Here is a 27,898-nt window from a genome sequence, read left to right as displayed (position 1 = left end):
GTGCTTTGAACCAGATGCCCTGTTACTAATAGCTGGAGGAGATTTTGAGGAGCAGCTCCGAGAGGAAGTGGTCCAGAGAGTTTCTCTTCTCCTCCTCTATTACATTATTCATCAGGAAGAGATCTGTTCTTCCAAGCTCAACATGAGTAATAAAGAGTATAAATTTTACCTACACAGCCTCCTCAGCCTCAGGCAGGACGAAGACTCCTATTTCCTTTCACAGAACGAGACAGAAGATATCTTGACACTCACCAGGCAGTACTTTGACACTTCTAGAAGCCAGGTAAGAAGGGCCAAGGTGCCAACTGGCTTTGCTGCTAAGATACAGTCTCCGAGCCTTGTTCCCTGTCACTTATTTATCCCTAGGACAGCCAAGGACTTTCAAGAGAGGTATTTGTGAGTTTTAGCTATGGGATGTTAAGTGATGTCATTTAAAACTCTGAGTATAAAAGGGGGAGATGGGATGACTAATTATTGTAAAATGAGTTCCAGCCAGAAGGTGGGTGGGTGGGTGGGTGGGTGGGCAGGAAAGCCAGGTGACGGGGCAACTCTCTTCTCCTGAACACGAAAGTGAGTGAGTCACGGCTCCTGATCAGTCTCCAAGGACTGACCCACGTAGGGGAGGGCATCATGCCTATTTGCCTTGCTGTCTGGCCAGGGGAAAAGAAGGCGGGGCCATTTGAGAGAGAGGAATTTATCATTAGTTACCTCACTGGAGAAACAGCTTGCAAAAGTATTATTCATGACCGTCAGCACAGACAATATCCCTTCTGCAGCTTTTGATTCGTGCTGCTTCGGTTCAAGGGGTCTCTGGAAGTGGTTTTCTCCCCTCAGGGCTCCCACTGTGAGGAACCAGGTGTCTGGTCTCTTCTGGCCTTCCTTACTGTTCCAGCAAAAGCTGGCCTTTCAATTACCTTTATTAGCTTTGCAGTGGGAAGTCTGAGTGGATGAAGTGCTCTGAACATTAAAAAAAAAAAAAAACAAAGAAGTTTTTTAAGCCACATTTTCTTAAAGAATCGAGCAGCCGCCCATGCATTTTGAAGAGTGTTGTGAATCATTTTTTTTTCTCTTGAATTTTTCATTGACATGTGTCTTTGAGCTGCTGTAACAAAAATACCATAGACTGAGTGGCTTCTACACAAGAGAAATTTCTTTCTCACAGTTTTGGAGTCGGGTGAGAGCCCCCCCATCCTGGTTTACAAGAGACTATCTCCCCGCATGGTAGAAGGGATAATGGAGTGCCCTGGGATCTCTCTTATAAGGGCACCAATCCCATTCATGTTGGCTTCACCCCCATGACCCAATCACCGCCCAAAGGCCCCACCTCGTAATACCAGCAGAGTAGGTGGTAGGATTTCAACGTATCAGTTTGGATGGTGGGTGGAGGGGGACACAAACATTCAGTCTATAGTGATGTGTATAGGTGTGTTTGATTTTTTGACCGCAATTCTGGGTCCTGGGAGCCCCGAGGTACCTGTGCAATCATGCTGTGGCCTAATGACCAGCAAATACGTCCTCCCATTTGCCGTAAAAACGTTTAATTTCTCTTGTGATTGGCACACAGATGGAAAGACTCTTTCCGAAGGACTGTGTGGGCATCACTCTGGTAACTCTCATCTCATGAATCTCAAAATAGGGCCATATTTTTGTTTCCACTTCCAATTGAGAAAATGGTTTCCTTTCTAGAATTCAGTTTCTGCTTAAATAAGGAAAGAGGCCCACATATAATTTCGTCGGTGCAACATCTATACAAGATCGGTTCATATTAGCCACTAGGATTTTAGTCATCCCATCTGTTGCTGCCTTTTGATGCAGATTAAGTGAGAATGAGAACCCAGCACTCAAAAGCAGATGGTGTGTATATGTTCAACGCAGATTTCTGGTTATCCAACACATACTGCAAAGACCTGGGCTTCCAAGTGTATGTGAGATTAAACATTCCTAGAGCAGAATAAAATAATTCAATATTATGGGTAGGCCTACTTTCTCCTTTTATTCATTCAAGAAGAATTAAGAGCTCTTGTTGGGTTGTAACTCTTGCTAGGCCTTAGACCAGTTGTCTCCTGGAGGATGGCACTGTCATCCTTTAGCCCATTTATTTGGGCTGGAATTCCCTTAGGAATCCTTAGTCAGTCAATCCAGACTTTTACAGGAGGCCAGTTGGCCTCTCACTGGAGGATGCCGCTCTCTCCAACTAGAGAGTGTGAGGTCACAGAAGGTGCTGGTAGACCAGGCCTACCACCACCAGCATCTCTAGGTCTTGGTCTGCACAGGATTCAGCCTCAATAGGTGAAGCCACTAAGAGCTGCTCCGGGTAGGCCTTCACCAGCTCAACAGAAACAGCTCTACACCCGAGTACGCTAACCCAGCCACCCTCCCTGGTGGCCCAGAATGTACATATCCCTCCATTCCTTCATTCTCTTTTGTCCAACTATTGTTTAGCTCCTTGACTCAACCTCTTGCTCCCAGTGCTCTCTGCTCTTTCCACTGTTGGCTATTACCGTGATAAATAGGGATCAGTATAGACTTCTCCACTAACTCCGACTCTTATATGGAGGAATGGTGGATGGTATTACCGTCCTACAGTTGATAAATCCAGAAACCTGAGCCATTTTTAACTCTTCAGACTCCTTCACATTTTCTTCCAAGTCCTTTGTAATATTCCTCAAATACATCCACTTCTTTCCATCTCCAGTGCTACCATCTGAGGTCAAGAAATACCTTGGGTTAATCAATAACTTCTTATTCTTTTTTTTTCTTTTTTTTCATTTTTTTTAAGATCTTATTTTTCTTATTTTTCTTTTTTTTATTATGTTATGTTAATCACCATACATCATTAGTTTTTGATGTAGTGTTCCATGATTCATTGTTTGCGTATAACACCCAGTGCTCCACGCAGTACGTGCTCTCTTTAATCAATAACTTCTTAACTATACTCCTGCTTTTAAATTCTAGCCCTGGAAATTTATTCACTACTTTGCCACCAGAGTGATATATTTCTATAACATACCTTATTGTATTATCCTTTTTTTTTATAACATTAATGGCTCCTCTGGAGCCTTTAGGGGAAAAGTTTTCATAACGCTGAGTATAAGCCTCTTGCCACCTTCTCCAGCCTACTGTCTGTCAGATGCACAACTAGACACTGGGTCCAACAATAGTAATGCTAAGATTAGCTAACTCTGTCCTATGTACCAGCTACTATATTAAGAATTTTTCATGCATTAGCTCATCTAATCTTAATAACCTTTGTGGTGGGCAGCATTGTCCTTTTTTACCGATAAAGAACATGAAGGTTAACAAAGTTAATCATTTTGCCCGAGGTCACGCAGTTACAAATAGCAGAGATAATATTAAAGTCTTATCTGTCTATCCCAAGCACTATGCCGTGGCACTTGCTTTGATGATATGAAAGTCCAGTAACGCCCCATCCTGTGTTTCCATTTATTTCTATATACAAGAGGAAGAGTATTGAAAAGCATACGCTGTGGAGTCAGATCTGAGTGCGCACTGGGACTCCGTTACTGGTCTGGTGATCTGTGTAAAGGGTATCCACTGCACAGAGCTCTGGGAGAATGACAGAGCATAATATAATGGACTTAGCATAGTGTCTGGCACATAATACGCACTCAATAAATGTTTAAATGAGTGAATGGATATACTAGTGGAATGCAAAGCAAGATTCTTGCCTTTCAGATGCCCATAATTTAATTGAAGAAAATTGATGTGCAAATGGAAAAGATCCTATGTCTGATGGGAGTTCAAAGAACACAGACTGTGCTAGCTTTGATTTGCACTTAGCACACATTGAACTTGAGACTAAAGGCAGGGGTGAAAAGAGAAGTTTTCTGTGCTGACACAAGGCACCAGAGCCAATGTGAAGTCAAGGTTGGGAATATAGATTTGGAAGTCATTACACTGCAGGCTCTTCTTAAAGCTGGAGAGAAACAATTCACCAACTGGAAGGTCGTGAGCAGTAAGAGCAAAGGATCTTCTTGGAGAAAACACATCTCTGAGGGAGTAATGAGAAAGGTTAGGTAGATAAGGACCAAAACGATGGGAGTTAGAAGGTCCAGCGTCAGGGCGAATAAAAGAAACAAGAATTTTCCAAACAATTCTGAGATTAGAGAATGACGGTATTCATGTTCCTACAAACAATTCAGACCTCTTTAAGGTAAAGAACTATTTCTTGTGTTTTGGGGAAATCCTAGCGATATTTTAAACCAAATAACTTCAGAGGTTCAAACTTTTCTTTTGACTGTGTATCTGATTTCAGTGTATGGAAACCAAAATGCTGCAGGAAAAATCTGGAATAGTGAGCAGTGACGGTGCTGATGAAAATACACTTCCTCAGTTGGCGGCGACAATCATCGCTTTGTCCCTCCAAGGTGTTTGTCTGGGGCAAAGGAATTTGCCTTCCCCAGACTATTTTACAGAATATATTTTCAGTTTTTTGAATAGTTCAAATACTCTCCACCTCTCGGGTAAGGATGCTTTTCATGAATTTAACTCCCAAGTCATACCTACTAAATGAATTGTGCCCAAAAGAAAGACTGATGCTTTTTGATGACTAAATTTGTTCGGGTATGTTCTAAACACCATTTTATCTTACCGTGTAGTAAGACAGCTCAGACCTTTTCAAGGCAAACATGTTATTGTCTCTATGTGGCGATGAGGCAAAAATAGGGACTTGGATCATTTGATGGTGGTATTGTGGATTCAGAGCCAAGGGAGAGATTTTTACGACCTGCTCTAAGTACTAATGAACACTTTTCGACTTAGTACATAGCCCTGAGCCAGGGGTCACAAAATATTGCATAAGAATGATGAAATAGTATGCCAAATGGTGCAAGAACCTTGGTTATGTTTGCTTGTAACTATAACAGTAAACTATTTAATTTTAAATAAAAGTCATGTGAACTATCCTTTCTGGCTACATTCATGACTGCCAGCTTTTTGGAACTCCAAGGTAAAATGGGATGCTGGGAATGGAATCAGAATGTTTGTTTTGCACACTTCTTTGTCCTTGACAAGACATTAAAAATGAAATGAATTTTAATTTTTTGGTAAGATTTATTTATTTTAGAAAGAGCGAAAGAGTGAGGGGGGAGGGGCAGAGGGAGAGAGAGAATGTCAAGGAGACTCCCTGCTGAATGTGGAGCTGACTCGGGGCTTGATCCCACAATCCATGAGATCATGACCAACTGAGCCATCCAGGTGCCCCGGAAACGACATTTTTAAAAATCTGTATCAAATTTGTACACCAAGGGCTCCAGGAGTGTCGCATAAGAGCTGGTGCTGCTCCTGACGCACTTCCTCTTGCGAAGTCACAACATAAAGGGATGTGACTTTACCAAGGGACCAACAACACCCGTGATCTGGATAAACCCCCCCAAGTCTGAAGGGATCGAGAGCTGGAGCCATACAATTCAGTGTTAAACTTTCCCTGGACCTATTTGCCCAACAATTTGAATGACAGATGTGGTTTTCTATGTATATTCCATTGTATATACATACCACATCTCCTTTACCCATCCGTCTATCAATGGACACTTGGGCTGTTTCCATGATGTGGCTATTGTAAATAATGCTACAATAAACATAGGGGTGCATATAACCTTCTGAATTAATGTTTTCATATTCTTTGGGTAAATATCCAGTAGAGTTACAGGATTATATAGTGGTTCTATTTTTAGTTTTTTGAGGAATCTCCATACTGTTTTCCACAGTGGCTGCACCCATCTGCATTCCTAGCAACAGTGCCCAATGGCTCCCTTTTCCTCCACATCCTTGCTAACATTTGTTGTTCCTTGTGTTTTGATTTTAGCCATTCTGACGGGTGTGAGGTGCTATCTCATTGTGGTTTTCACTTATGTTTTCCTGATGTCAGTGATGTTGAGCATCTTTTCATGTGTCTGCTGGCCATCTGGATGTCTTCTTTGGAGAAATATTTGTTTCTTTTTCCCATTTTTAATTGGATTATTTGATCTTTTCGTGTCAAGTTGTATAAATTCTTTATATATTTTGGACACTAATCCTTTATTGGATTTTCATTTCCGAATATCTTCTCCTACTCAGTAGGTTGTCTTCTAGTTTTTTTGATGGTTTCTTTAGCTGTGTGGGAGCTTTTTATTGTGATGTAGTCCCAATAGTTTATTTTTGCTTTTCTTTCCCTTGCCTCAGGAGACATTTCTAGAAAAATATTGCTATGGCCTATGTCAGAGAAATGACTACCTATGCTCTCTTTTAGGATTTTTATGATTTTAGATCCCACATTTATGTCCTTAATCCATTTTTAGTTTACTTCTGTGTATGATATAAGAAAGTGGTCCAGTTTCATTCTTTTGCATATAACTGTCAAGTTTTCCCAAGACCATTTGTTGGGGAGACTTTTTCCCATTGCATATTCTTACCTTCTTTGTTGAAGATTAATTGACCATATAATCATGGGTTTATTTCTGGGCTTTCTAATCTGTTCTATTGATCTATGTGTCTATTTTAGTGCCAGTACCATACTTCTTCGATTATTGCCACTTTGTAAGTATAACTTGAAATCTGGAATTGTGATACCTCCAGTTTTTTCTTTTTCAAGATTATTTTGGCTATTTGGGGTCTTTTGTGGTTCCATACAAATTTTAGGATTTCTTGTTCCAGTTCTGTGAAAAATGCTGTTGGTATTTTGATAAGGATTGCATTAAATCTGTAAATTGCTTTGGATAGTACAGACATTTCAACAATATTTATTCTTCCAATCCATGAGCATGGAATATCTTTCCATTTGTTTGTGTCATCTTCGATTTCTTTCACCAGTGTTTTATACTTTTCAGAATACAGATCTTTTACCTCCTTGGTTAAATTTATTCCTAGGTATTCTATTATTTTTGGTGTAATTTAAATGGGACTATTTTCTTAATTTCTTTTTCTGCTCTTTGATTTTTAGTGTATAGAAATGCAACAGATTTCTGTGTATTGATTTTGTATCCTGCAACCTTACTGAATTCTTTTATCAGTTCTAGTAGTTTTTTGGAGGAGTCTTTCGAGATTCTATATATAGTGTCATCTCATCTGCAAATAGTGGAAGTTTTACCTCTTCCTTACCAATTTGGATGCCTTTTATTCCTTTTTCTTGTCTGATAGTTGTGGCTAGGACTGCCAGTACTATGTTGAATAGAAGTGGTGAGAGTGGATATCCTTATCTTGTTCTTGACCTGAGAGGAAAAGCTCTCAGTTTTTCCCCATTGAGGATGATGTAAACTGTGGGTTTTTTATATAGGGTCTTTATTATGTTGAGGTATGTTCCCTCTAAATCTACTTTGTTGAGGGTTTTTATCATGAGTGGATGTTGTACTTTGTCAAATGCTTTTTCTGCATCTATTGAAAAGATTGTATGGTTTTTATCCTTTCTCTTGTCGATATGATATATCATACTGATTGCTTTGCAAATATTGAACAACCCTTGCATAACAGAAATAAATGCCACTTGATCATGATAAATGATTTTTTTAGAGATTTATTTATTTGACAGAGTGGGGGAGGGGCAGAGGAAGAGGGAGAGAATCTCAAGCAGACTCCCCACTGAGCATGGAGCCTGATGTAGGTGTCAATCTCACAACCCTGAGATCATGATCTGAGCGAAGACCAAGAGTCAGATGCTCAACCAACTAAGCCACCCAGTGTCCCAGTAAATGGTTTTCTAATGTATTGTTGGAATCAGCGCGCTAATATTTTGTTGAGGATTTTTGTATCTATATTCATCAGAGATAATGGCCTGTAGTTCTCTCTCTCTCTCTCTCTCTCTCTTTTTTTTTTTTTTTTTTTGGTGTCTTTATCTGGCTTTGGTATCAAGGTAATGCTGGCCTCATAGAATATATTTGGAAGTTTTCCTTCCTCTTCTAGTTTCTGGAATAGTTTGTGAAGAATAGATATTAACTCTTCTTTAAATGTTTGGTAGAATTCACCTGTGAAGTCGTCTGGTCCTACACTTTTATTTGTTGGAAGTTTTGTTTTGTTTTGCTGTGTTTTGTTTTGGGGGGTAAGGGCAGAGGGAGAGGGAGAGGGAGAGAGAATATTAAGCAGGGTCCATGCCCAGCATGGAGCCTGGTGTGAGGCTTGATCCCATAACCCTTGAGATCATGATCTGAGTGGAAATCAAGAGTTGGATGCTTAACTGACTGAGCCACCCAGGCACCCTGGAAGTTTTTTGATTACTGATTTGATTTCAGTGCTAGTAATCAATCTGTTCAAATTTTCTATTTCTTCCTGATTCCATTTTGTAGGTTATATGTTTCCAGGAATTTATCCATTTTTTTCTAGGTTGTCCAGTGTGTTGCCATATGATTTTTTATAGTATTCTCTTCTAATCCTTCATATTTTTGTGGTGTCAGTTGTTATTTCTCCTCTTTCATTTCTGATTTTTTTGAGTCTTCTCTTTTTTTTTCCAAGAGTCTCACTGAAGGTTTAGCAGTTTTGTTGATCTTTTCAAAGAACCAGCTTCTAGTTTCATTGATCTGTTCTATTGGTGTTTTTATTTTCTATTTTATTTCTGCCTTAATCTTTGTTATTTCCTTCCTTCTCCTGGTTTTGGGTTTTGTTTATTCTTCTTTTTCTTGCTCTTTTAGGTGTAAGATTTGGTTATTTACTTGAGATTTTTCATGCTTCTTGAGGTAGGCCTGTATTGCTATAAAATTCCCTCTTAGAACAGCTTTTGCTACACCTCCAAAATTTTAGACTGTTCTGTTTTCATTTTCATTTCTCTGCACGTACTTTTTTATTTCTTCCCTGATTTCTTGGTTGATCCATTCATTGTTTAATCTCCATGCATTTGTGCTCTTTCCAGATTTTTTCTTGTGGTTGATCTCTAGTTTCATAACGTTATGTTCAGAAAATATGCATGGTATGACTTCTATCTTTTTGAATTTGTTGAGACTTCTTTAGTGTTTATATGTAACCCATTCTAGAGAATGTTCCATGTGCACTTGCAAAGAATATATATTCTGCTATTTTAAGATGGAATATTCTGAATATATGTTAGATCCTGCTGGTTCAGTGTATCAATCAAAGTCACTATTTCCTTGTTGATTTTTGTTTGGATCATCTGTCCATTTATGTAAGTGGGGTGTTACAGTTCCCTACTATTTTTGTATTACTATCAATTACTTTCTTTATGTTTGTTATTAACAGTTTTATGTATTTGGATGCTCCCATGTTGGGTGCATAAATATTTACAACTGTTATATCATCTTGTTGGATTGCCCCCTTAATGATTTTATAGTGTCCTTCTTTGTCTCTTGTCACAGTCTCTGTTTTGAAGTCATTTTATCTGATATAAGTATTACTACCCTGGCTTTCTTTTTTAATCCTTGTGCATGATAAATGCTTCTCCATTCCTTCACTTTCAATCTGCATGTGTCTTTAGGGCTGAAATGAATCTCTTACAGGCAGCATATAGATGTGTCTCACTTTTTCATTCATTCTGTCATCCTGTCTTTTGATTGGAGCATTTAGCCCATTTACACTCAAAGTAATTATTGATCGGTATGTATTTATTGCCATTTTTTTTTTACTCATTTTATGGTTATTTTTGTAGTTCTTTTCTGTTCCTCTTTTCTCTTACTCTCTTTTGTCTTGATTAGTTGGCTCTCTTTAGCAATATACTTGGATTCCTTTCTCTTTATTCTTTGCATATCTATTACTGATTTTTGATTTGTGGTTACTGTTCAGCTTGTAAATAACATGTTCTATACATAGCAGTTTATATTAATTTGATGGTTGCCCAAGTTTTAACCGATTCTTTACTCCTCTCCCTGCCCCCACATTTTAGTATATGGTGTCCTTTATATCCTTTTATTTTGTGAGTCCTTTGATTTTCATAGATACATTTATTTTTATTGCTTTTATGCTTCCTATTTTTCTTGCTCTTCCTTATGGTCCTTTCCTTGCCATGCAAAGGAAACATTTCTTGTAGGGCTGGTTTAGTGATCATGGGTTCCTTTAATTTTTGTTTGTTTGGGAAACTCTTTATCTCTCTTTCTATTCTGAATGATAACCTTGCTGGATAGAGTATTCTTGGTTGCAGTTTTTTTTTTTTCTTTCAGCACTTTGAATATGTAGTGCCACTTTCTTCTGGCCTGCAAAGTTTCTGCTGAAAAATCAGCTAAAATCCTTATGGGGTTTTTCTTATATGTAGCTGTTATCTTTTTTCTTGCTGCTCTTAAAATTCTTTTTATCACTACTTGTTGCCATTTTAATTACTATATGTCTTTGTGTGGACCTCCTTGAGTTGATTTTGCTGGGGGTTCCTTGTGCCTTCTGGGTCTAGATTTCTTTTCCCTTCCCCAGATTTGAGAATTTTTCAGCTGTTATCTCACCATCATTTCTGAAGAATTGTTTTGTTGGATATAAAATTTTTGATTGACAGTTTTTTCTTTTAGCACTTTGAGTATACCATTCCACTACTTTCTGGTCTCTGTTATTCAGATGGGAAGTCAGGTACTATTTGTATTGTTGGTTCCTTGCATTTGATAAGTCATTTTTCTGTTGCTGCTTTCAAGATTTATTTTTTTCTTTGACTTTCATCAATTTTGCCTCAATGTGTCTGGGTGTGGATCTTTTTATATTTATCCTACTTGATGTCTGCTAAACTTTTTGAACATGTAAATTAAGGTTTTACATCAAATTTGGATAATTTTGACATTATTTCTTCCAATATTTTTTCTACATGTTTCTCTTCTGTGATTGTCATTACATATACGTTGGTATACTTGCTATTGTCCCATAGGTCTCTGAATTTGTTCTTTTTTAAATCTTTTTCTCCCTCACTCTTCAGACTGGATTATTTCTATTAATCTATCTCCATTTTCAGTAAATCTTCCTTTTACTATTTCAAATATGCTGTTGAACTCCTCTAGTGATTTTTTCATTTCACTTATTGTAGTCAACATCAAAATTTCCATTTGGACACTTATATAATTTTGAATTTCTTATTTCTCCTATTTGTTGACTTATTATTGTCACACTTTAATTCTTTAAATATGATTTCCTTTAGTTCCTTTAGCCCACTTTTAATTAGCTGCTTTGAAGTCTTTTTCTGTTAAATCCAACATCTGGGAATACTCAGAGACCTATTTATTGACTGCTTTCTTCCCTGATTTTGGGCCCCACATTCCCATTTTTTTGCAAGTCTTATAATTTTTTTTTCACTGAAAGTCAGTTATTTAAAATGAAACATAGAAGTAATTTTTCTTGTCATTAATGATAACATTCAGGAAAATACCAGAGACATTGTCTTCACAAGCAAGAAGATGGATAAATCCAAATAAATTCACCATTATATTTAATTATTCTCTGTATCAATCAATTTAAAGCCTAGAGCTCTACTAAGGGAAACTAAACTGTAATCTATAAACTGGCAACCATACCATGGTAGCATTAGAAAACAAAGTCAGCGGGGTGCCTGGGTGGCTCAGTTGGTTAAGCAACTGCCTTCGGCTCGGGTCATGATCTCAGGGTCCTGGGATCGAGCCCTGCATCAGGCTCCCTGCTCCACGGGAAGCCTGCTTTTCCCTCTCCCACTCCCCCTGCTTGTGTTCCCTCTCTTGCTGTCTCTCTGTCAAGTAAATAAATAAAATCTTAAAAAAAAAAAAGTCAGCTTGTCTCTACAATCTCAGATCCCTTTTATTTCCTTTCTGGTTTCTGCCTAAACAAACCCTTAAAAGGAAAATAATTTTATTTACATAATCAAATTAAAGTTATCGTTAATCTACTAAGGATGTATATAGTACCTCAAGGAAATAAATTTCCTAGGGATTAGGCCAGTTCTATCTTTTGTTTGCATTTTTATATGGACCATCTAGAAAAAGAAATAGTTGGCTCAAGAGAAGGTATCTCTTGGGAGGAATTGCCCATTGTATCATCCCTAGGAGATAAAAATGGTAGGAACATCTTTGTAAGGCTGATTTAGCTCCAAAGCTTAGTCAAAATCTTGTGAGACAATCAATATTCACATGAAGTATAAGTGTTCTTTTATTATTGTCCAGAGTAACATCTTGACTTTTCATTAGAACCAAATTTATCTAGCAAAATATCTATGCTGTGGCCATAAGAAATTGTGATTATCCTGAGATTGACTTATCTTTATTCTATGTGACGCCAGATTTTGTGTGAAATTTCTAGAACTAGACCAACTCCTCAACATTCTCTGGACCAAAAGTACCTGTATCAGAAAAGATAAAATCCATCAACTTCAAAGGAAACAGAACAACCTATCAATCTATGATTGGGGCTACCCTAATCTATCCATGGGCCAAGAGTCAGATGATGGTTCAGCTTCCTGGGATGAGGTATGGTCGTTATTCTTATACCACCAGTTGCTACTGTCAAAGTTGTGGAAGTTCTATAAGAGTTGTGGAAAATTTAAAGGATAATGTGTATTTCCTTAAATGTAAAAATATTCTATTTCTACAGTGGTCATGGTTTTTTTTCTTCTACAAATAGATCTCTGTAGACATAAACATGAGGCCAAGACATGTAGGAAAAACATATAGTGTATGTGTGTGTGTATATATATTTTATATATATATATATAATATATATATATGACTCTTTCCGCCCTTGTGTCTGTATTAAATGCACAAATAATTAATTCAGCAAACATACTGAGCATTTACTACCTGCCAGTCACCGTCATGGCCATTAGGGATACAGTGCTGAACAAAAATATGCACAATTCCTTTGGTGCTTACAGGGTAGTAGGAGTATACAAACATTACATATATACTTACAATGACGGATGAATGCTTTAAACGTAGATTAGGTTATGAAGAGATTACTTTGACCTGCGAGTAACAGACAAATATTTGTATAGTAGGTAGCACTGAGAAGTTTTTTGAGAAAAGGTGATATATGAACTTATAAACATATTTATATCCATTATTACCTAAAGTTGTACTCCAAAGTACATTCACTAGTCTATCTTAATGCTCTTTGAAAAGGAGTGCTGTGGTCAAATTGGTTTGGGAAATACTAGAAATGCATATTACTCTGTAGCTTATTAAGTTATCTGGGGAGGTCCTTTAGCAAATAAACTTCTTTAATCTTATTGAATCCAGCATTTCTCAAAACTTGACTACAGAATTCTTCCCAGCCCTAACCATTTAAAATCCTGATAAATTGATGTTTCACAAACATGGCTTATGTTTATTGAGTATATACTATGTATTAGAGCACTGTTTCACCTGCATTGCCTCATTTAATTATTATCACAACTATATGAGGTTAGGGTATATTACTCCATACTACAGATGAAGAAATCAAGACATGGAACTAATAAATAATTGCTTCAGCTCACAGAAACTAGGATATACACATAGGTTGTCTAAAAACATACTCTGTGCTGGTAACAGCTGTGCTATTGTTTGGGAAATGTTGATTTAAATAAAACTATTTTTGTTATTTGTATCTTAGGTGAGCAAGGTATAGTCAGTACCTTAAAAGGGCCAAATCCCTTACAGATTCTTAACAATGCAGAATGTTGTTCCTTTGAGTTATATATACATGACTGGGCGGTATCATATATTCCCTCCAACCCTCCGAAGTTTGTATCTCTTAATCCCCTTCATCTATTCTGCCCACCCCCCACCCCAAACCCTCCCCTCGGGGAGCCACTAGTTGGTTCTCCATATTTACGAGTCTGTTTCTCTTCGTTGTTGTTGTTTGCTTGTTTTGCTTTTTAGACAAAAACAGATTATTAAAATATTAGATATTTTTAAAAGTAAATTTCTGTTACTTCTGCTGTATATGTGATATATATGTGAGATATATATATATATATAAGATATAAAGACATGTATGAAAGTTGATTCTTTCAAACTCATGCTAATTGTATTCAACACAAAGTGAAGAGAGCTGATGCCTATGTTAATCTTTGTTTGCCAGGTCTTCTTAGATGCTTCTTCAGGGCTGGCTTATAGAAGGGAGCAAATTTGCCTAATGAGACCTTATCTTCATAAAGAATGAAAATTGTTTCTTAAAATTTGGGAACTACCTACTTAAGGCATGTGACTTCCAAGAACAGTAATAGTCATTTCCTGTGCTAACAATGCAAATGGTTCTTCTCTGTCCCAATATGTCACTGTCCTTGTGACTCTTGATAGGACCCTAAGATAGACCAGATCTGAAGATCCTGCTTATGTTATTTAGACCAGTGGTTCTCAAACCAGTGTTGTACCTGGGAACTTCTTGGAAATGCAAATTCTCAGGTCCCACCCCAGCACCTGCTGAATCATAAACTCTGAGAGTAGAGCCCAGCACTCTGTCTTTTAACAAGCCCTCCAAGTGATTCTCAAAACTGAAGTTCATGAACCACTGCTTTAGAATGTTTGTAAAGTTATCATAGAAGTCTGATGACATCAAAACAAGGATACACATAATTTGAAGTTTTATGCAAAGGAATAAAGATATTTTAAAGGCTATTGGCTGGATAATCTAAATTTTCATTCTAGTTTGTTCTTTATTAAAAATATTGGGGTTTCAGATATATAGAATATAATGAATCACCATTAAGGACATTTGTGTTAGTGATTTCAGAAGAAATTTAAAACAAACAAATGACCTAAATAACACAGGAACAGCAAATAAAGATCAAGGGCACAGAAGCTTTTAATAGAATATCCTTACTCTAGGAGAAGGTAGTCTAAGACCAGAACGATTCAATTTCTTGGCAGTGAACTGGTGAAAGATGCATAGCATTCTGTTCATGTTTGTCTCTGCACTGTTTTACTTACCAGTCAAGCACTTTTCAATGAGAATGTTTATTACAAAGGATTCATCATCAAAAGTTTGTTGCCAGTTTCCCTTTGTTGTTGTCAGGATATTTAATGGTGAAGTAATTATATTCCATTAGTAACAAATGGTACAAAAGAGAATATTGTCTTTGGCACAAATTATTTTGACAAAGGGAAAAAGACAAACCCAGGTTTAGCTTTCTGTCGTTGCTTTTTGTAGTAGAAACCTTTTGGAGTTTTGCCCAGTCCTTTTCTGAGAAATTCCTTCCTCACTCACAGGCGTGAGGCTGGCAGCCGTGTCTGAACAATCTGATCCCACCTCCTATCTCGTGGGCAAAACTGATTGAACCAGAGGGACGTCTGACCCCAGAGAGCCCATCTGTGGCTTTGCTGAAGCAATCAGATCTCTGTCGGGACTTGCAGACTCCACTCAATCTTGGGTTTGTGGGCTGAGAGGTCACTTCAGAGTTGGGGCTTATATGACCTTGTGTTTACTAAAGGAGAGAACACTGGACCGCGAAAGGAAATAGATACATGCAGCAGGAAACAGAAAGGAGAAAATACTTGGCCCCAAACAGACAGAGTCAGAAACATCTTTGGTTCTGATTTTTCTAGCTTCAAGTTGAGTTCCTCTTGAAGTGTGGCTGCCTTTTCAAACTCAGAGATCCTTAGCATCCTTCCAATACAAACTCCTCTTGGTTCTCACTGATTTGAGTGGATTCTCTTCCCTGCAACCAAATCTTCCCTGATCAAGATAAAACATTTTTTATTCATGGACTCATCCCCCCAAAAATGTCTGTTGGGAAAACCCAGCAAATACGTCATCATTTTCTGATCAGCAATGTGCCTTTGTTAAAAATCCCTACATTCCCCCACAGAGCAAATCACACAAGCCTTGTAAAGTACTGGTTTCTTCAACTACCATATTGATTGTGACTACAGCTCACAAATACGTCGCCCTAGGGTTTGATTTCACCATTTGTGCTGCTGGAACTATATACACATTAAAACTTTTAAATGCCATTTTTGATACACACAGTCAGCCCCGAACACTCCCGAGATGCACAAATTTCCTTGTGGCAATGTTGAGAGACCTGTTGCCTTTGTTGTTTACGAATAACCCTTACCTCTCATGAACATGTCTATACAGCATAGAAAAACAGCAAAGGAATCATAATGATTTCAATTGTTTTGGTGGAGAAGGGAGGTCGGTTACAAAGGTGTCCGTATTATTTAGTGTTTACACACATGCTGGTTGACACAGCATTCACTTTTTTTTAAAAGATTTTATTTATTTATTTGAGAGAGAGAATGAGAGAGAGAGAGAGAGCATGAGAGGGGGGAGGGTCAGAGGGAGAAGCAGACTCCCCGCTGAGCAGGGAGCCCGATGTGGGACTCGATCCCGGGACTCCAGGATCATGACCTGAGCCGAAGGCAGTCGCTTAACCAACTGAGCCACCCGGGTGCCCAGCATTCACTTTTTAAAAACATTAACTTTTGCTTTTGAAAATACACGTTGCCCACACAGGCTTAGCCAATCAGAGAATATTAAAGACAACGATCTCATTACCTCAGAGCTCCTGTTTATCATATGAAATCTTGACTCTTGAGACAAAGCCATCCCCACTGAAAAGCAAAAAAAAAAAAAAAGAAAGCATCAAGGTTGCCTTAGACTGCTGGTTAGAAAACCATTCGACACATTGTAAAATACAGTGCATGTTTTCAGGAAAGAAAAAAAGGGTGCAAAACTCATTCTAATCATACTCAAAGCAAAAGTGAGGTGCAGCTGACTTTGATCAGAGGTTTAAAATAGGGGCGCCTGGGTGGCTCAGTCGGTTAAGTGTCTACCTTCAGCTCAGGTCATGATCCCAGGGTCCTGGGATCGAGTCCCACATCAGGCTCCTTGCTTGGCAGAGAGCCTGCTTCTCCCTCTGCCTGCTCTGCCGGCCGCTCCCCCTGCTTGTGCACTCTCTCTCTGACAGAGGTTTAAAATAATCCTTGGAAATTATGATTGCAGGGGAAAACAGGCACGAGTGGCTTCTTGTGTCCTTTTTAGCCATTTGGTTTGGCTCTGACTTCTCAGGAACGGCAACTGATGGAAAATTTGTTTGCTGGAATTACTAACCATGTTTTCCCCACGCAGTCTTGCTTCTCTGCGGGGCAGCTGGTGGAGATATTTCTACAGAACAGTCTTTCACCCATTTCCAAGGAAGACTTCAAACGAATGAGTCCTGGAATCGTCCAGCAATTACTCAGCTGCTCTTGTCAGCTGCCTGAGGACCAACAAGCAAAGCTGCTACCAACCACTCTGGAGAGTAAGTGGTGGTGCTTCCTGGAGAAAGTTAGTGCACACAGTGTAGTAACAATAGTGACCGTAGGATATGTATTCTATATACCAGGCACTGTTCTCAGCATTTTACATTTCTCAACTCGTTCAGTCCTCCCAACAACACTATGAGCTAGACACTATTATTATCCCCATTTTACAGATACAGGAACAGGCACCTAGAAGCCAAGTGACTTGCCCAAGGACACACAGCTGGTAAGTGACGGAGTTGGGATGTAAACCCCGGCAAGTGGGCCCCAGTGTCGTTGTTTTCAGCCACTGTGCTACGTTACCTTTCACTGAATATTTCCTATTTTGCATGTAAGTCACAGAAATTGATTTTATCCTCCCTGTATGACTCAGTCATGGACCAACTTCAAAGTTCCTAGTTGAGAAGTGGCAGGGTATAAGAGAAGGAAGATGAGCGATGGAATCAGAGATGCCAAGTTGAGTCGTGCCTTCTGGCCCCAGCCAGCTCAGTCATCTTAAGCCCTCTCTTTATTTCCCCAAGGCTGGCTTTTATTTTTTTTCCTGCACGGTAGGAAAACAGTGATATCACACAGCTCTCCAGCCTTTCACACATCATGACACACGTTAAAAAAACAAAGGCATGCTGGGGTAAACCAAAGAGCTCCTCTGGGGTGGAAGTGGCCATGGGGGGAGTTGTCAGCCTCCCGACCAGGCTGACCCCCCGGGAAGTGAAGGCTGGATATTTGCACTCCCCTATAACCCACTGAATCACCACAGTAGGTGAGCTCCAGTATCAGGCTTCACAGGGTAGCTGTAAGTTTCAAACGGGATAATGTGGACAAAAATGGGTTCTGTCACTTAAAGCACTGTATATTTAAAAGAAAAAGAAATCGTGGCCAAAAACATCCAGGATGAATAGCAAAAATGTGACAGTTAACACATGCACGCTGTAAATATTGCCAGTGATCAGAGGGCCTTATGTAGGCTTTTTCGGAGCATTTTTCTTTCTATCTGAGATAGTCTTGCAATGTCCATCAGGGATGAACTGTCCAGCACTTCTAACACACTGTGAATTCTGCAGCATCAAGTGGCTCATTTGAAGATTTTATGTGAACAAAGACCTGCCAGAACCAAATATCTAAGACTCCATATTCACTGAAAGGAAAAAAGCTTCATTAAACCTGAACAATGAAATAATTCAGCACCTGGTGGTCAGCGTTTGCTCAGAAATGGAGAAGGGGAACAGACCATGGCACCTAGGAGCCTCCATGAGCATATTTACATGCCCACCCCCGGACACTGTATCTGTTACATGTGGGTCCCTGCAAAATGGCTTTCTGAGCTGAAAATCTGTGAGAAATGCTTGTCTTTCTAATGAAGAGCTAGACCTCCCCTGGGGAATGGTCTTCCTGAGAACAATTCAGAGAAATCACACTTACCAGAGAACCCATTCCTGCGCTCAATTTAAAAAATGTTGCATTGTGTCACTTAAGGGGAAAGGCATAAATAACAGAAAATGTGGGATGAAGACAGAGGCTGGGGAGATGTTAGGAAGAGAAAGTGTTTTGCGTGCTAGAACCTGACCCTTAAGCACCACCTGCGCATGGGTTTCCAGGAAAGAGTGTTACGGCCCCGTATAAATTAGATTTCAGACTTGTTCAAGGGAGCTGCTCAAGAATGGCTAGGAATTTAATGACTAGGTCAAGTTCTATTGTAAGGATGTATAAATGTACATCTATATAGAACCCGTCTGCAAGCTGCCTGACTCCAGTCAAGATGCCATGACACTTCTGTGAGGACCTAGGGGGATTAGCAGAGTCCTGTGGCCACGAATGTCAGATTTTATGGTTTTCAGGCTGTCTTCGCCTCACGATCAGGTGAAATCTGATTCACAGAGGACCTGAACAGATTTCTCAGCTCTCAAGTTAGAAAGGGTCCTTTCCCCTCCAATACCATACTGTAGTTGCCTTTTAGGACAGAGGGGAGAGGAGTTAGAAGAATCAAAGGGCTGCAAATTTTCCTTTTGCCTGGGAAATGCCACACCCTAGTTTATCCTTGTGAATTCTCGACATTTCCTGAGGTTTTGTAGCTCTCATAAAAATGTGGCAACTTTGAACTTCACTAGACGTCCTTGGAGTGTCTGTAATTTATATATGCAGTGAGAAGACTGACATTCCCATATAGAGTCTATCTTTGGAAGAGTGGGGTATGAACCTTGGGTTAGTATCTCCAGGGATGTATTTATAACATAGGTATTTTTATTAGGTCGGAACAAAATAAAACCTCTGAGTGTATGTCTGTTCCAAACCATTTTTATTATTTAAAAATTTTTTTAATTGTGGTAAAAAATTGAAATTGAGATGAAATTTAATCATTCTTAAGTGTATAGTTCAGCAGTACTTTCACATTATTGTGCAATAAATTTCTAGAACTTTTTCATATTGCAAAACTGTAACTCTGTGTGCATTAAACAACTGTCTTATAGAGATTCCCTAGACGTGAAGGGGTGGGGTAAGAGTGGGAAAATTAAAATTGGAAAGTTTTTTGCTTCTTTTGAGTACACTGCCAACTCTATTTTAATATTAGACTCCTGTATAATTTAGAACTTATAATTCAATAAAAGTCTTCTTAAAAACAAGACTATTACTATGTTACCAGCTAGTATCATTAATACGACCTAACGTCGGGGTGAACCTTCCAGAAAAGTACAAGAATGATCAAAATAGGATATTTTCTATTTTAACTAATTTTAAGATGGATGTTTCTCAAAATCTACCATAGGCTTTAATTAGTATGATAACTGGGTTGTTTGATTTAACTTATTATCTGTAGTCACTAATGATGGTTTAATTTTGTAGTTACCTTCCTTCATTGTTTCCACATCAATTTGCTGTGGCTTATTAGTAATTTCTAAATAAGTAGAAGACAGAGTATTTGCTCTGAATATTTGCAACCAAAGGGAAGTGGTGGCCTGGAAAACTCTTTATCCCCAAATCATTTATACGGTTGACCCTTGAACAAAGGTTTGAATGGCACAAGTCCACTTATATGCAGATTTTTTAATCTATAATACCGTACTGTAAATGTATTTTCTCTTATGATTTTCTTTTCTTTCCTTTTAAATTTTTATTTTAAGTAGGCTCCATGCCCCACATGGGGCTTGAACTCATGACCCTGAGATCAAGAGTCGCATGCTCAACCACCTGAGCCAAGCCAGGCACCCCTCTTACGATTTTCTTAATGACATTTTCTTTCCTCTAGCTTAACATTGTTCAAGGGTCAACTTTACTTGACCCTGAAAGCCATTTTTTCCCCTCTTTTTTCATCTTTTCTCTTTCCTTCTTTGCTTCTTCTTCCCTCATACATATTTGCTTTTGTTTGAATAATCTTAAAAATTGCACTTCCTGAATATTTTTTGAAAATTTAGAAACCTAGAAACATGGGATAAATTTAGGCGTTCTAAAAAATGATTGTGATAATTTAAAACGTGGGCTGTCCAAATTCATATTATCAACTGTTACACATTCATTGATCAGTTCTTACTACTACAAGCACTCATCTTAGGCACTGATGAGTTACGAATAATTTTGAGAATTTTTGAAAGAAAGTACTCACCTTCTACAGAAGCATAGGTCTTTGATGGCCCCACACCATGTGCCCCCTCTATACTCTGCTTCCTTGACTTCAGAAGGTTTAAATGGGATTAGAAGGAAATCATTACCGGTATATGGCAGCCGATGTTGTGGTTTAACGTGAGCGAAGTTCATTTCTTTGGCGGTGGGAGGTAAGCTATGTCCTTGCTTGCCGTGGTGATTTCCGTAAGGGGTAGTTGGGATCACTTCAAAGCAACAAGGTTAATGGTGAAAGTCTTTTCATTCTTTTCCTTAAAAATGAAGACCTTTTACACACTCGACCACTCATAGAACAATACCATATCCCCATCAGATGTATTGTAAGATGGGTTTTTCTGGCATTTTCTCTGGCTGGGGTACCACTAGCAGATGAGGAGCTCTGACTGCTTCGCACTCTCCGTTTGGCTTAGAATATGGCTACAGCACGGCGGCCGTGGCCTTGCTCACACTGGGCTCCATGCTCGGGACGACGCTGATTCTGTTCCACAGCTGTGAGGAGACCTACAAGCTGATTTTACAGCTCTTTGTGGGGCTGGCCGTCGGGACACTTTCTGGTGATGCTCTGCTCCACCTTATCCCTCAGGTAACACTGTTCTGTTTTCCATGGAGCGTTTCTAGTTTCCATTTCCATCGAGTCACTGGCCATGTCGATACACAATGTCACAGTGACTCGGCCAGTGTCCTTGGAAATAAGTATCATTTCCCCAAAGCACTTAAAGGGGAAAAGAGAGAACCAGTCCTTAGGTTCACATGTTATTCTTATTTTTTAAATAAACCAAAAAAGGTAAACAGATGCAGATTCCTATTAAGAGAAATTCAGGAAGTAGCCACTAATTATCTGTTAAATAAAAATGAATGGGCTGTAAGATGTTGTGCTGCGTTTTCTCCAGTTGGTCCCCAACGCTCCTCAGACCCTTTCTCTGTCCTCTGCTCTATTTTTTTTTTTTCCTGCCCCAGAAGATTGCACCTCCTCAGCTTGGTCACGGGCTGAATTGTTGTTTGCCAATGGGAGGCACAACAGAAGAGCCAGGGTGGGAGGAGAGAGGGGCAGGCGTGTTTCTTCCCCATGCCCTCCTGGCTCTACACTTGTTCTAGAAGTCGCTGATTACCTACAGCACTACAGCTCCCGTGGGAGGACTCCTCCCCGACTCCACCTCCCACTGAGCTGCAGAAATATTACTTCCAACCTTTGCCCTTTCGGCCCTAAGAGTGAGAATGGTTTCCTGGAGTTGCTAGCTTCTGGGCATCTCATTAGCCCTTGCTCCTCCTCTTGCTGCCCGCACCTCTGTCATCACACCATCAAGAAGCTCTCTTCATTGGAACCATCAAAATGTACTCCTTTTTTTGCCTCATAACATCTAGATTTTCCATAAGAAAAATGTAAGCACCAGGAAGCTGGCTCTTTGCTGAATTCCTCTGAGGCTCTTTATTTGTCAGAAGTGAAAGGACAAAGACCTGAGATGCAAGTGTTCAGGCAGAAGGGGCTCCAGAGGAGGTTATTTCTTCCCTCTGAAATCTCTCAGGATGGAGAATGATGGGCAAATGAGCCCCCCTCTTGCAAAGCCGGAGATGTTAAAAATTTCCACAAGCCTCTGGCAATTTCCTACAGGGTCACTCTTGTTGCTCAAAGGCTCAATAATTATTAGATGTTCTGAAAATCACAAAGTGAGCATTGGAAAATGAAACAAACCATTATTTGTTTTAATTTCCCTTGTAATCTAATTTGCTGGAAATATTTCAGGGCTTATTGGCTTGAGGCAGGGCCTGAGGCCTTTTCCTAGGTCTCTTTAGTGGTTGCAGAGTTGCTCACTGCCTGAGATTCTGCAAAACAGCAAAAGCTTCCTGTGCCTCCCCTCAACGGGGGCATGCAGTTCTGCGCAGGAGGCGTGGACTTGGGGGGACGGGAGGGGGAGGCCATCCGCTGGCTCTACAGAGACATGTTCAGAGAGGAGCTTAAAAGATTAGCTAGGTTTCCTGAAAATTGGAAGGCAACTGTTTTCCTGGAAGGAAGAGTTGTGGGGAAAGGAAGAAAGGTGCAGTACAAGTGTTTGGAAAGCTAGAAAAATCAGTGGCTCCTGACTGTGATCTGTGGCTGGTGGTCAAAGGGCTACACAGAAACAGGAAAAACAAGACTGTCATGATTTCCTTTTCTCAACTAGCAACATGTATTCAACTGAAAGGTCTACATTTTATTCTGAGATTGTAGGGTTTTCTTCTGTTTTGTTTTGTATCCTTGACATGCCCATTATTTTGTGAAATAATAGTAATTATAAATATTAGATGGGTATCCTTTAATGTCTTTACCAAAAGGAAAAGTTGACTAACATGTATTGGTTTTTAGTTACGTTCATAAACTCAATGTATATACTCGATGCATATGTACGCTCATACATGTACTCATGTGCCTATGTGTGTCCGTACCTACATATATGCATGTATGTTTGAACACATACATGTACAGTATGTATGCATAGAATTTCTTTTTCCTTTTTTTACTTTGGCGGTCAGTAACATCCTAAATGAAACCACTGAGCTGTTTCCCAAACTGCCTTCTCCTGGGGAGGGAATATGATACATACTGATTTACTAGCTCACAAGAAATCCTGAGGTCAACCAATGGGATGAGTCAACTAGAGGAAAATTCCTCCTACATTTCTTGTATCCTTTTGCTTCCCAGACAGCTGACAGTGTTACTGGGTATATAGTACGCACTCCATGGAAGAAGGCTTTCAGGCAGATTTCTCACTTATCTGAACATTTATTAAAAGTTTTCTGCAATTGCAGTGAGGCATGGGGGGAATGAACCTTGGATGAAATGTATCTTTATCTTTCTTCTGGATACAAAATACATTGATCTGTTTTGAAGACTTGCTGTGCAAACAGATAGGGATTGAACTCTTGGGGGAAACAAAAGGACTGAGAACATAGGAGAATTTGGTTCTCCTTTCTTTTCTCTTGTACACATTTTGTTTGACCCTGATCAAATCATATAGTGGAGGCAGTCACACAACTAAGAGCAAACTGGGCTTTGAATGATTCTAGCAGTTGTTATGGGGTTCCCCAGAAGGAAATGTGAATATATTCAATACTGGACCTATTAATCAATATTTAAGTCATCAAAAGCTATTTCTTTGTGTCTCTCCCCCTCACCCCCTTTTTTTTTATAAAGGTCCTTGGTTTACATAAGCAGGAAGGCTCAGAGTTTGGACATTTCCATGAAAGCAAAGGCCATATTTGGAAACTGTTAGGATTAATTGGAGGCATCCATGGATTTTTCTTGATAGAAAAATGCTTTATTCTTCTGGTATCACCAAATACTGAGGTATATTTTAAATTTTATTTATCTTTTGCTTTAAAGCTTCACAGTATTCATCTTTTATTTCAAAAGTCCTTGTTGAAAAGTAATTGACATCTTCATAAAATTCTGTAGGTAAGGGATGGGGCTCTGATTTCCAGAATATACAGATCATACTGTTGCTGGCCTGTTAAGGTATTTGTTAAAACCCGCTATTTGACCTTTTTGGCTAGTTTAGAAACAGGAGACTATTTCATGTCTGGGAATGAAGGGGCCCAAAGGCCTAACTACTAATCAGCATTTTGGATGTGTTTCCTAACCAAAAACAAATAAACATGCAGACAAAAACTTTGAAAATTCACAAAATTACCCATCATTTTCTATCCTAAGAACATTTAAAATTATAAAAACAAGGAGCTCAGAAATGGGATTTGTGGCAGATCTCTTTTTTTTTTCAGCTGAATAATTGTATCCATTGTGCCTGTATTTGATCAATTTCTACGTCTGTGATGAAACGTAAAATGCAGTATGGTTTTTTTTAATGGATTTGTTTTGCTCTTTCACATTATCCTATCAGACAATAGATTAACTGGTGGGATGGTTAAAAAGGTAAATGCTTGCAAACAGCTCTAGGAGACCAAAATAAAGCAAATTCTCCTCACAAAGTCCTGGGGCTCTCTAGTCCTCCGTAGTTTTCCACTTATTTTCTGGCTTTCTCCTTGTTCACATAATTTATAATGTCTGTGCTCAGGGAAAACTTTTGCAGTCCTTTAAAATATCCAGCACTTGTCTATTATTATTCCCAAATTTATCCGAGATTCCAATTCTGCACATCAAAAAATAAGATGGTTTTATGGATGGACAGAGGGATGACGGATGGAGAGGTGATAAAACGGCAGTAGTCAGATGTTAATGGTAGGATCTTGGGAGTGAGGATCTGAGTGGTAACATTACAGTTCTTTCAGCGTTTCTGTCTATTTGAAACTTTTCATGGTAAAAAAATGCTGTCGAAATTTTCTTTTTTTAATGAACAAGGGTTTTTCTTTGTCCTGGAGACAAAGCCAGAATACTATAATAATTCAGAAATTAGGAATGCAGGTGCCTGGGTGGCTCAGTTGGTTGGCGACTGCCTTCGGCTCAGGTCATGATCCCGGAGTTCCGGGATCGAGTCCCACATCGGGCTCCCTGCTTGGCGGGGAGTCTGCGTCTCCCTCTGACCCTCTTCCCTCTCGTGCTCTCTATCTCTCATTCTCTCTCTCTAAAATAAATAAAATCTTAAAAAAAAAAAAGAAATTAGGAATGCTTGCCTTGATCACAGCCCCTACCCTTGCACATTCAACAACTTCACCTCCACAGAAGGGGTTCTCATCTCAATAAACACAAAAGACAATAATAGATCCTCTTTGTCCACAACAGATTAGCGTTCTCGGCCTGGGAAAATTAAACGACAAAGTCAACATATCAACCTGTGTGTAGTAATTAGAAATTTAACCAGGATAGAGATGAGTGAAATAAATTCTGGCCATCCAAAAATGTGCAGAGCTTATTCAGATTGTCCTTGGACTTGTCAGGGAACTTAAAACGAGCTTTAAGAACAGAATTTCAAGACTCATCATATTGAGTAAAATAAAAGGAAGGCAAATGTTTTAGAAGGTACAAGTGCTTTAGTGGATGAATACACTTCTGGAGATATTAATTTCATAGTTACAGGGTGTAATATAGTTTCAGTTATCATCCCTTTGGCATCCCCATCAGAAAGAATGCAATTTAATTTTGTAATAAATATAATTTTTCAGTAAAAAGACAGTATAAAAACTACCACTGTTCAAATCTTTTAAAATCATAACTAGACATTTAAAGTTTCATTCTTAAGGCACTTGGAATATGAACGATGTTTCAGAGCAGTCCTGTGCTTCTCCAAGGTGAGACATTTTAGCAAGTGTTTATCACGATGAAATTCTCTCAGGGCTTTTTTTTTTTAAGGATTTTATTTATTTATTAGAGAGAGAGCACATGCCAGGGGAGTGGCAGGCAGAGGGAGAGGGAGAGGCAGGCTTCCCGCTGAGCAGGGAGCCCGATGCGGGGCTAGAACCCAGGACCCTGGGATCATGACCCGAACTGAAGGCAGACGCTTAACCGCCTGAGCCAGCCAGGCGCACCCCGCCCCACCCCATGTTTTTTTCTGTGCCACCCACCACTTTGGACAATAAGGAAAGTGTTAAATGGAACCATGGAATTGACAGAGGCTACACCTGTGTTTTTCTGGCTTCGGCACTAATTTTAAAACATCCTCATCCAGCAGGGTGTGTCCTTGATTAATGGGCATGTGGGCCATTCCCACCATCTTGCACTCAACTCTGAATTAAGTGACCAGTCAGGCAGAGGCAAATCTGCTTCAACTATCCAGTTGGTAGGTTACTGATCTGAGGTATTTTACTGATTTGATTACCTTCTTTCCTTTATTCTTTGATGAATAGATGAAAATCAGTAGGATAGATAAAGCCACTCCTGATTTGCCTTTCTTAACCACGATAAGTAGTTTGGAGAACTTTGCCAAGCACCCAAAAGCTGTTTTAAAGAGCAAAAAGCCTTTCCACAAATTCAAATCCTTGCTATCTATACCACTTTGAAACATATACGATCAGCTCGACATAATGTATATCTCAATCATTTTGTTAACAAGTTTTCATAAACCATTTGACCTTTAGGTTTTTCATCCTGAATAATCCTTAGCCATGGCTAGATGGGGCCAAATAAATGTTGAGCAAGGAATTCATGCATCTAGGAGTGGGGTGATCATTTTATACTGCAGGAAAGAATGGATTCTGTCCCACAAGGTGTCTTTTAGTAAGTGGTTTCTGTTACATTGAGGTTTCCAGGACAAACATTCCATCTGAAGTTGCAAAATACACCTCCAATCAGGTTTAAAACTATGTCCCCGCTCTAATTCTCAAAGTAACAAGTAAAGGGACAGGAAAAAATATGAAAGTAACAAATAATAGAAAAATTGCCTCCTCTAACCATGGCCTTGGGGGAGGTGTTTACAGTTCAAGGATAGATTCCTAACCTAGAGATAAGTAAGCTGAGCCTGAGACATTGCCATAGCAAAGAGAAGTCTGCTGGGAGATTGCGGATCTAGGGCTAACTCAAATATGAACAAAAACAAGTCATTTTAAAAGCCTTATTATGTTTATTGCTTAGTTACTTCACATGTGGCTTGGAAGAAGATAATTTCAGGCTGAGATTAGTTTTAAAATCACTTTCAGGCTGATTTTACTTTATTCCTTCTGTTTCAGTGAAGGGTTTCAGAATCCCAAGATGCATTTAAGCAAATCTTTGATGCTAACTTAGTGAGTTTTGAACTCTTTGAATATGCTAGCTTACTAAGAATATACTCACTATTCCTTTTGTTATTTTAGCTGCAGGATCACCCTTAAAGTGAATAAAAATAATATGAACTTTTAAGATTGTTTGGTTCAATTTCCTGGTTTTTCAGGAAGGAGCGGACCTCATAATTCTCAGCAATCAAGGAGTCCTGAAGGCTTGCCTCTAAATTCCTTTATGCAGTATATAGTTTTTTGGGGAAAAAAAATTCTAGATTATTTGAACTTCTGTCTTTTAATAGAACTTTAGAACCTTTTGATTTTAATCAGGCTTTCGATGTAATGTAACAAAAAAGAATCACATTGTTTTCTTGTTCACTCTTACCCTGTATCCTTCGGGACCTACCTTAATTCTCAGCCACTTATCCAAAAATAGCCCATTATTGCATCTTTTGAGTAGATGCTACTGTTCAAATATGTGAGATACAAGTTTACTTTCTGTATTTCACATTTTTTAAAAAGATGCTTATGCCTCACATTAAATTTGTCTCAAAGTTTTTTTGGAAGTTTAT

General features: G+C 39.0%; 1 protein-coding gene across 5 annotated transcripts in view; it reads left to right on the top strand.

Annotated features, from left to right (window-relative positions):
* The window catches only part of SLC39A12 (solute carrier family 39 member 12), a 68,989-nt gene that overhangs the window by 8,837 nt on the left and 32,254 nt on the right, over positions 1-27,898 (top strand). For all 5 annotated transcript variants that reach the window (XM_073885549.1, XM_073885548.1, XM_025892017.2 and 2 more), the window contains 6 exons: positions 2-283; positions 4,277-4,484; positions 12,172-12,338; positions 16,924-17,095; positions 21,119-21,291; positions 23,878-24,030. In XM_073885549.1, the coding sequence (XP_073741650.1) occupies positions 2-283; positions 4,277-4,484; positions 12,172-12,338; positions 16,924-17,095; positions 21,119-21,291; positions 23,878-24,030 (1,155 nt within the window). The remainder of the gene's footprint in view (position 1; positions 284-4,276; positions 4,485-12,171; positions 12,339-16,923; positions 17,096-21,118; positions 21,292-23,877; positions 24,031-27,898) is intronic.

This window comes from Callorhinus ursinus, unplaced genomic scaffold (genome assembly GCF_003265705.2).
Source record: "Callorhinus ursinus isolate GAN/ISIS: 27379988/994484 unplaced genomic scaffold, GSC_fseal_2.0 scaffold63, whole genome shotgun sequence".
Lineage (NCBI taxonomy): Eukaryota > Metazoa > Chordata > Mammalia > Carnivora > Otariidae > Callorhinus > Callorhinus ursinus.
This window is presented reverse-complemented; position numbering and strand designations above follow the sequence as displayed.